The sequence below is a fragment of the Nicotiana tabacum genome, chromosome 7 (genome assembly GCF_000715075.1).
Source record: "Nicotiana tabacum cultivar K326 chromosome 7, ASM71507v2, whole genome shotgun sequence".
Taxonomy (NCBI): Eukaryota; Viridiplantae; Streptophyta; class Magnoliopsida; order Solanales; family Solanaceae; genus Nicotiana; species Nicotiana tabacum.
In genome coordinates, this window is record NC_134086.1 from 36,960,965 (window position 1) to 36,971,940 (window position 10,976).

At 37.4% G+C, this 10,976-nt stretch overlaps 1 protein-coding gene across 1 annotated transcript; it reads left to right on the forward strand.

Moving 5' to 3' along the window:
* Nucleotides 1–236: 236 nt before the first annotated feature.
* Nucleotides 237–1,779, forward strand: LOC107776013 (uncharacterized). Its single transcript, XM_016595822.2, has 2 exons — nt 237–827; nt 1,606–1,779. Exons 1-2 carry the CDS (start codon nt 237–239, stop codon nt 1,777–1,779), a joined length of 765 nt encoding a protein of 254 aa, XP_016451308.2.
* Nucleotides 1,780–10,976: the final 9,197 nt, after the last annotated feature.

The window sequence follows — 10,976 nt, forward strand, 5'->3', positions numbered from 1 at the left end:
TTGTATTATAACTATCTATTCCCCAGCCCTTCACAAACAGCACAACCAAAGCGAGGCCGTCAAAATTGAAAAAAGGAAAAAGAAAAAAACACACGTAAAAATCGTTGCAACAGACACCGATTGCAGAGAATCACACGTTTCTCTCTTGTGCCGCTCGAAAATTCCAAAGAACCACCAATATAAAAAACTTCAACCCAAAATTGATATTCTTCGATATCCAAATTGGAATATTATCAATGGAAATTTCTTTGATCTCCGACACGCTAACGACGGTGGTCACAACCCAAGGTCTAGGGTTTTCAAAATTCCTTCTGAATCGCAGCAACGTTCTGTCACTCTCCGATTCCTCATCGGAGCAACAAATATCTCCTTCCCCCGCCGGAGTTCGTCAAATCTCCGCCGTGATTTTCCCTGTCGATGTGCTAGCGCCGCCGCCTGTTAAATACAATAACGTCAAAACGGCACCTCGAAGGCTAGCTCGTAAGACAAGGCGGCGGACTAGACGGAAGTCCTTAGGCGGCGGTGGAGCTGATGAGGGAGATGAAAACGGTTTTTTATTCGATTATGATGGGCCGTTTGGTGGCGGTGGTAGTAGCTGGAACGGCGGAGGTAGTGGTGGTGGTGCTGGTGGTGGTAGGGGATGGAATTTCGACGGATTTGGAGGGGCAAATTGGGAAGAATCATCGTCTAACTCGTTTTCGGATCCGGCTTTTGATTTGGTCTACGAGTTGATGTGTTGGGTTGCGTTGTCGAATTGCTTACATTTTGCGTTCAAGAAAGTGGTGAGAATTTTGGCTGATGGATTCAGCGATCCAGCTAGAGACAAGGTTCCTGTGTGACTCACTTCTGTCTACTGAATCGGTAAATTCAATTTTACTGAGTAAATTCTATTGGAGCTGTGGCTCTGATTCAATGTAAATAGTGTATATATATTTGTGGACTCTGCCTATCGTAACTAATTGTACATAAGCTATCCGTGGCTATTCATAGTTGTTTATATGGGATTAGAAGTTACTTCATAGTTCATAATTGGTTCACTTAGTTACTTGTACATGACTAAACGTTCCATTCTATGTGGTGAGACATGAATTTGCTTTTGATATGTTTTGCATTAGCTATATGATCGCAACATACTGGGAATACTTCTAAAGCTTAGACACTTCTTTATAATATTACTTTAGCAGCTGTTTAATGCTCTATAAATCCTCCTGATAAAAAAGAGGATGCTTTTAGATCACGTGTAAAAAACTGGTCTTATGCGTGATGGTTAATTTTGTTTTGTTAGATGTTTTGATTTTATAATCTCATCCCGGGTAGATAAAGTCGTGCATGCATCCTATTGCACCAAACTTGGATGCAAGACATGTGTCTTTTATACATGCGTTTATTACTCAACATGATTTCGTGATATGTATTCTCACTTTAATTTTTTGATGGTAAGATTAGAATGTTTGGTTTGGAGTTAACAACGGGTGCAGGTAAGTATTTAGCACAGATAAGATGCAATTTCAAAAATGTTGCTCTTAATCCCTTTGAAGTATTGGGTTTCTGAATGTTCTCTCTGGTCTAAAATTAAGCCCTCCTTGTTCTTGTTTAATCCTCTAGATAGGTTTGTCAGATATATCTCTTCAAATGACTGATCAACAATGTTTACCCCCTCAACATATCTTTGTGCCTACATTGACTGATGGAGTTTGTAAAAAGGAACTCTATACATACTATTGTGCTAAGAAGACTGAAATCTACATTGATGAGCTGATTAGCTCTCGAAGAGTATAATTAACTCTACTTGAATAGTGAAGCAACTGTTGTGAAATAAGTAGGTTGGACTAGCTATGGCACGGAAGAGGTTAATTCTGGTTTCACAAAACCTTTTGCCCGTTAAGTACTCAGGGATTGTGCAGCCTGAATTGCACAGGTTAGTTAGAAGAGAGAATGGTGTGAGAAAGAGGAAGGTTGGTTTGTTGGTAGACAGGTTAAGCACTCGAGGATGGTGCAGTCTGAATTGCACAGGTTAGTTAGAAGAGAGAATGGTGTGAGAAAGAGAGCGAAGACTGCAAATTTCACTTGGTGAAGGGAATGGGAGATGGGCGGTGTGGAGCAAAGAAGGTTTTTAGTATGTAGGGGCCTGTTAGTTGTGGATGATGAGGGGGAATGAAAACCACGAGCCAGTTCCGCCCCATTGACATGGGGAGGGAGGATGACTTCGCTTAGGGGTTGTTTTATTCTTTGGTAATTGACCTTGGTCCATGCCCGTCACTCGGTCTTTATGTATCTGTGATTGTTTTGGGGGAAGGGAGCGTGAGTGTTAAAAAGGAGTCATAGTGTTGCGACTTTGAGGTGGTTATGGGAAAGTTTACTGAAATTTTTATGATGCCTTGAGCCTTGTCAAAAGTGATTTTTTGAAGAATAAAAAGCATATATGCTTTCCTAATTTTAAATGAACAGTATGTTGGCCGTAAGTTAGTTCTTGATAGCATCAAGAACAAGGATATAGTTAAGGACAATGATAGAGATGATAGAGTTTTGGAAGCTCCAAGGCCATTTACAAGATCTCAAGCTAAAGAGTTGCAAGCTAAGGTTGCTAGACTTCAATGGCAAATAAAGAAGCTTTTAATTGTAGAGGAAGAGCTCAAGCCCAAAGGAGATGAATTGTCCAAGTTTTACAATTATTTGGTAGTCCAAATTGAAGTCCAAGAGGAGGAAGATTGAGTTACCAAATCAGCCCTTGAAGTCCACCAATAGGGCTCAAAATGACCTTAAAAGAGGTCCAAAAGGGGGTGTTTCAAAAGGAGCCCAATTGGAGTCCAAACCAATGGCCCAAACTAATAGTTTTAAGGCCCAAATCTACCCCAAAAGGATTTGGTCGCCCCCCACTTAATTTTGATGACTTTTGTTACCCCTTAGGAGTCACCTACCTAAGTTTGATGGCTATTGTGACCCCTAGCAGCCCCTATCTAATTTAGATGACTTTTTAGCAACCCCTACATTATTTTAAGTTCTTTTAACTCCTATAAATAAGGAGTTCTTCTCATTCATAAGACACAACATTTATTGATTAAGTATATCATACTTTGAGAGTTCTTTTGAACCTTTGTTACTTGTGCTTTGAGATTTATCTTTCAATCTTTACTAGTTCTTAGTTCAAGGTAGTAAGATTACTTCTCTTTTATGATATCTTTGATTCCTTTGTGGTATTCTTAGAAGGCGATTAATACTAGTTATTAATTGTTGTCTCAAGTTACTCGTAAAGTGGTCAAGATCCGAATCTATTGTTTTGATTTGCTTTTTAAGTAAAGGCGTTTGTTTTGTTCCATAAATCAAGACGTTGTTACTTTGATCTTGTCAAGGCTATAGAACTTACGTTCTTGGAAGTTCTTGGAATTCTTTCCTTGAATTCTTCCCATATCCTTTATTTTCATCTCTTTAATTCTAGTTGTTTAATTCCTTGTTGTTATTGCTTCCGCATTTACTTCTCAAATTCTTACTCTAATTTGGATTCCCGACCTAGTTGTTATCAAGTGGTATCAGAGCGATTTTTATCAAGATTTCGTTCTTGGTAAGTCTTGGGATTTCTTGAATACTAAGAGCAAAGAAAAGAAAAGAAAAAAATTTAAAAAAAAAACGAAAATCAGTTTTTAGAACAAAAAATAGAATTGCGTGCTCTCCGGGATATTTCTTTTGTATCTAATTTGTTACCAAAATTAACAAAGGAAACAAGAAGAGGGGATCCTAGATTTTCTTACTCTTTCTAATCTAAACATATAATCATTTCCTTTTTGTTTGCGTCATGCTTCAACCGAGCCTAATAGTTCTAGGATTTGGTTTTTCTTTCATTAGTTCCCCAAAAATCTGAATTTTACTACTAAGAATTTCATACGAGTTGGGTTTAATTATAAATCTACAAAGTATTTTGTTCAAAGGTTATTCGGAGAAAAAAAAAAGAGAGCTAAGTTTTGTGATACAATTTACACTTTTTTTTTAAAGATGTCGCGTACAGGTAGTGATGATGAACGAAGGGTTCTTCAAGAAGCTGAAATCAAAGCAAGAAATGATTTTACCTTGCAAGCTATGCATCAACAATTTGAAAGGTTGAATTTGCAACTCCAAGAGATGAGGGATACCATTGCTGATCAAAATGATACAATAGCTGAACTTAGGAGGGAAAATAATGTTAGACCCCAAGCTAGGAGAAATGTACCCCATGCTCCCATTGTAAATCAAGAAAACCCTATAGATGATTTTAATGATATTGATTTTGATAGGGTGGGAAGAGATAGGAGGGGACAAAGAGGTAGAGTAGAAGATGATAATATAAGTAGTATAAAGATGAAGATGCCATCATTCAAGGGAGCAAGGGACCCAGACTTGTACCTTGATTGGGAGAGAAAGGTTGAAGCCATCTTTGATTGTCACAACTACTCTGAGGGTAAGAAAGTTAAACTTGCTTGTTGTTGAGTTTTCTGACTATGCTGCTATTTGGTGGAAAAAGCTTGCTAGGGACAGATTGCAAGAAGGACAAGCACCAGTTGCTACTTGGGCTGAGATGAAGAGGGTGATGAGGAAGAGATTCGTGCCATCACACTTTCAAAGAGAGCTACAACAACGTCTTCAAACATTGAAGCAAGGGTCCATGTCTGTGGATGAGTACTTTAAGGCTATGGATATGGCTATGATCCAAGCTAATTGTACAGAGGAAGAAGAGGCTACAATGGCTAGGTTTTTAAATGGTTTAAATAAGGAAATAGCTGATGTAGTAGAATTACAACAATATGTAACAATAGATGAGTTAGTTGATTTGTCTGTAAAGATAGAAAATCAAAATAAAAGAAAGCAGACTAGCTCGTGGAAAGGTCGGACAAGCACCATCTCCAAGAAGCCATGGCCATATCATGAGATGAAGAGTTCTTCTAGACCTCAAGAAGACAAGGGTAAAGGTAAATTTGAGAACAAAGAGGGAGGTAAAACCTTTAACCCTAAACCTTTTACACCTTCTAGTTCTATTCAATGTCATAAATGTAAAGGAAGGGGTCATATGATGCATGAATGTCCAAGTAGAAGAAACATCATTCTTAGAGAAGATGGAGGATATGAGAGTGAAAAAGGTGATGGAGAAGAAGAGGGAGATGTGAGTGATGAAGATGATGTAGAACTACCTAATGAGGGCATGATTGGGGTAGTTAGAAGGATTATGACTATCAATTTGGCAAGCAATAGTGAAGAACAAAGGGAGAATATATTCCATACTAGGTGTGGGATAAAGGGAAAAACTTGCTCTATGATCATTGATAGTGGTAGTTGTGCTAATGTGGTGAGTTCATACTTTGTGAAAAAATTGGGACTTGCCTGCATGAAACACCCTACTCCATATAGACTCCAATGGTTAAATGATAGTGGTGAACTAAAGGTAAACAAACAGTGTATGATTTCATTTAATGTTGGTAGATATGAGGATGATATTCTTTGTGACATAATACCTATGCAAGCTTGTCATATCTTACTGGGTCGTCCTTGGCAGTATGACAGGAATGTTTTTCATGATGGAAGAAAGAATAGATATTCTCTTGAACTAAATGGCAGGAAATTTACTCTTGCACCTTTATCTCCTTCTCAAGTGTTTGAAGATCAAAAGAGATTAAGAGAAACAATGGGAAAACCAAGGGGAGAGATAAAAACTGAGCTTGAGGAAAAAGAAAAGAAAGAAGGCCAAGAATTAGAAAAAAAAAAAGATGGCCGAGAGAAAGAGAGAGAGGGCAGCAATTTGAGAGAAGAGATAAAAAAGGGTTTGAATAAAAAAATAGACAGTCTTGGTGAGAGGAAAGAGGTTAAGGAAAGAAAAAAAGAGAGTTTTTATATAAAAATCAAAGAGTGTTTAAATGCAAGAAAAGAGGGGCTGCCCATAATACTACTTACTTACAAAGAGACTTTGATTAATTCTGAGTTGCTAATTTCTTCTTTGCCAAGTAGTATTTCTCTCTTTTGCAGGATTTTGAAGATGTCTTTCCAGAAGATATTCCTAATGGATTGCCACCTTTACGTGGCATTGAGCATCAAATTGATTTTGTATCTAGATCACAAATCCCAAATAGGCCAGCCTATAGGAGTAATCCAGAAGAGACAAAAGAACTTCAAAGGCAAGTTGAGGAGTTGCTTGAGAAAGGTTTTGTGAGAGAGAGCATGAGCCCTTGCTCGGTTCCCGTCCTATTGGTACCAAAAAAGGATGGAACTTGGAGGATGTGCGTGGATTATAGAGCAATCAACAAGATTACGGTAAAGTATCGCCACCCTATTCCTCGTCTTGATGACATGTTGGATCAATTACATGGATCTAAAATCTTTTCTAAAATTGATCTAAAAAGTGGTTACCATCAGATTCGAATGAATCCTGGAGATGAATGGAAAACTGCTTTTAAGACCAAATATGGGCTTTATGAGTGGTTAGTTATGCCTTTCGGCTTGACTAATGCACCTAGCACTTTCATGAGATTAATGAATCATGTTTTTAAGGATTTTCATGGAAAATTTGTTGTGGTGTACTTCGATGATATCTTGGTCTTTTCTAACACTTTAGAAGAGCATGTAGAACACCTAAAACAAGTTTTTGAAGTTCTTAGAAAGCAATTTTTATTTGCTAATCTTAAAAAGTGTACTTTTTATGTGGATCGTGTGATTTTCTTGGGTTTTGTAGTTAGTTCTAAAGGAGTTGAGGTTGATGAAGAGAAAATCAAAGCAATAAAAGAATAGCCTAAACCTAAGAGTGTAACTGAAGTTAGGAGTTTTCATGGACTTGCTAGTTTTTATAGGAGGTTTGTGAGAGACTTTAGTATCATTGCTTCTCCTTTAACTGAAGTTATTAAAAAAGAATAAGATTTTTAAATGGGGAAAAGAACAAGATGATGCTTTTAACTTGTTGAAAGAAAAGTTATGTTCTGCTCCATTGTTACAATTGCCTGATTTTTCTAAATCTTTTGAAATTGAATGTGATGCTTCGGACAAAGGAATAGGTGCTATTTTGATGCAAGATTCTAAACCTATTGCCTACTTTAGTGAAAAGTTAAGTGGAGCCATATTGAACTATTCTACTTATGACATAGAGCTATATGCTTTGGTAAGGGCTTTAACCACATGGCAACATTACTTGTGACCAAGAGAGTTTGTCATTAAAACTGATCATGAATCCTTGAAATACTTGAAGAGTCAAGGTAAGCTTAGTAGAAGGCATGCTAAGTGAGTTGAATTCATTGAAACGTTTCCTTATGTAATTTCTTACAAACAAGGGAAAGAAAATGTTGTTGCTGATGCACTTTCAAGGAGGTATGTCTTAGTTTCTACCCTGACTTCTAAATTAATGGGTTTTGATCAAATCAATGGACTTTATGCTAATGATGTTGATTTTGGCAAAAATTTTGCAGATTGTAAGTTGAGTCCTTTTGAGAGGTTTAACCTCCAAGATGGCTTTCTCTTTAAGGAAAATAAGTTGTGTATTCCTAATTGCTCTTTACGTGAAGTATTTGTAAGGGAAGCACATTGTGGAGGGCTTTTGGGACACTTTGGAGTCCCAAAGACACTAGACATACTGGCCGAAAATTTCTTTTGGCCTGGAATGAGAAAAGATGTTGAAAGAATGTGCGCACAGTGTTTGGAATGTAAACAAGCTAAATCTAAAGTGTTACCACATGGTCTTTACACGCCATTACCTGTTCCTACTTCACCTTGGATTGATATTTCCATGGATTTTGTGTTAGGTTTGCCTAGAACAAGATATGGTAAGGATAGTATATTTGTTGTGGTAGATAGGTTCTCCAAAATGGCTCATTTTATTCCTTGTTTAAAGACTAATGATGCCTCACATGTTGCTGATCTTTTTGTAAAAGAGGTTGTCAAATTTCATGGTATACCTAGAACTATTGTTAGTGATAGGGATGCTAAGTTTTTGAGCCACTTTTGGCGTGTGTTTTGGGGGAAGTTAGGTACTAAATTGTTGTTTTCTACTTCTTGTCACCCACAAACTGATGGACAAACTGAAGTAGTTAATAGAACCTTAGGAAACATGTTGAGGGCTGTTTTGAAAGGTAAATTAACTTCATGGGAAGATCACTTACCTTGTTTATGGTTTTAATCCCTTCACTCCCCTTGATTTATTACCATTACAAACTAATGATATTGCTAATCGTGATGGTAGGACAAAGGCTGAGATGATGAAAAAAATTCATGAACAAACAAGGCTTGCAATTGAGAAGAAAAATGAGCAAACTGCCTTGAGAAAGAATAAGGGACGAAAGCAAGTTATTTTTAAACCTGGAGATTTAGTTTGGGTTCACTTTAGAAAGGAGAGATTTCCTTCCAAAAGGAAGTCAAAGTTGCATCCTAGAGGAGATCGCCCATTTCAAGTCCTTGAAAGGATTGGAGACAATGCTTACAAGTTGGACCTTCCTGGTGAGTTCCAAGTAAGTGCCACATTTAATGTTGCTGACTTATCTTTGTTTGATGTAGGATCGAATTCGAGGACGAATTCTTTTCAAGAAGGGGGGAATGATAGCATCAAGAACAAGGATATAGTTAAGGACAATGATAGAGATGATAGAGTTTTGGAAGCTCCAAGGCCATTTACAAGATCTCAAGCTAAAGAGTTGCAAGCTAAGGTTGCTAGACTTCAATGGCAAATAAAGAAGCTTTTAATTGTAGAGGAAGAGCTCAAGCCCAAAGGAGATGAATTGTCCAAGTTTTACAATTATTTGGTAGTCCAAATTGAAGTCCAAGAGGAGGAAGATTGGGTTACCAAATCAGCCCTTGAAGTCCACCAATAGGGCTCAAAATGACCTTAAAAGAGGTCCAAAAGGGGGTGTTTCAAAAGGAGTCCAATTGGAGTCCAAACCAATGGCCCAAACTAATAGTTTTAAGGCCCAAATCTGCCCCAAAAGGATTTGGCCGCCCCCCCCCCCCCCACTTAATTTTGATGGCTTTTGTTACCCCTTAGGAGCCACCTACCTAAGTTTGATGGCTATTGTGACCCCTAGCAGCCCCCTACCTAATTTAGATGACTTTTTAGCAACCCCCTACATTATTTTAAGTTCTTTTAACTCCTATAAATAAGGAGTTCTTCTCATTCATAAGACACAACATTTATTGATTAAGTATATCATACTTTGAGAGTTCTTTTGAACCTTTGTTACTTGTGTTTTGAGATTTATCTTTCAACCTTTACTAGTTCTTAGTTCAAGGTAGTAAGATTACTTCTCTTTTATGATATCTTTGATTCCTTTGTGGTATTCTTAGAAGGCGATTAATACTAGTTATTAATTGTTGTCTCAAGTTACTCGTAAAGTGGTCAAGATCCGAATCTATTGTTTTGATTTGCTTTTTAAGTAAAGGCGTTTGTTTTGTTCCATAAATCAAGACGTTGTTACTTTGATCTTGTCAAGGCTATAGAACTTACGTTCTTGGAAGTTCTTGGAATTCCTTCCTTGAATTCTTCCCATATCCTTTATTTTCATCTCTTTAATTCTAGTTGTTTAATTCCTTGTTGTTATTGCTTCCGCATTTACTTCTCAAATTCTTACTCTAATTTGGATTCCCGACCTAGTTGTTATCAGTTGTGGTTGATCCTTAGTAGTTCATTCTGAGGTAGTCTAATGAATTATAAGGGTGTGCTTGGCCAATGGCTATGTAAACTCTTGTAGAATGTCGTGTTATTAAAACTTCATCAAAAAAAGAAATGAATGTCATGTTATTAAATAGTTGGCTGCTATGAGGTCAAAATATTGGAGGGATAGTTATGATGGATAGGATATACTTACGGTATGAGATGATCTCTCTTTGGCTCTCTCAAGGGAACTCAGTAGTGTTTTCCTCAGGTGAATGAGGAATGCTTGTTAGCCTTAGATCTCTCCCTAGTAACCTAGGCTAGACCCCCGAGTCTTTAGTATTTAATATTGAGACAACTTTGGACTAATGAAAAAAAAAAGATTCATCTTTCTATCCCAGTGGGCCTGTAGATATTCTACAGATACGAAACTTCTTATTTTGGGTCAATCCTCTATAGTTCCCTGAACAAGAGGGTTGCTCTGATAGTAAGCAACCTCCACTTCCAACCAAGAGGTTTTGAGTTCGAGTCACCCCAAGAGCAAGGTGGGAAGTTTTTGGAGGGAAGGATGCCGAGGGTCTATTTGGAAACAGCCTCTCTACCCCAGGATAGGAGTAAGGTCTGCATACACACTTCCCCAGACCTTACTAGTGGGATTATACTGTGTTGGTGGTGGTGGTGTTGCTCTATGGTTCCCTGATATATTCTTTTAGATTAGGTGATATCTTAGAAGGTTGAATTGATCCAAGTATCCAAACCTCTAATCTTTGATGATTAATGTTTAGCTTGCATATTATCATGTATTCCTACACAAAACAAATGATCCACTGTTCCTGCACATGTGCCAAAAGGAAAAATCTACATCCCAACCCCTTTTTAAATAGTTATATGACGACCTTGTGTTGCAAAGAGGTCCATTTAACTAGGGGGTTATTTGCTTAAAAGTAGTTTCAATACCTGGAAACTTATTTTCTGCTCGAAGCTTAATGTTCCAGATCACCTGTCAAAAATAAATAAATAAAAAATTTAGACTCTTGATTTAGGTGATAGACTTTTCTTTTTTCCTTGCAAAGTGAGTAAAAATATATTGACCTTGTTGCCTGTTGAATTAGTTTTGAAGTTGCTGCTTTTTAGTTGTGTTATTCGCATTGGTGCTATTTGAGCAGCTTAAGTAAGGTGTAGAATATCAGTTTGCCTGTGGCTGTAAGATTGTGGTTATGTATGCTTTTGGAAAGAATTGGTTAAAGCAGCATAGGGAAGTTATACTTCCTTCAAAGCATCGCCGACTTCTTTTGTTTCAAATAAAACGATGAATGTAGATATAAGATAGCAAGAAGAGAGCTTCTTGAATTATGATTCCCATTGGTGTACTTGACTTCTTTGCTTTCTTTTC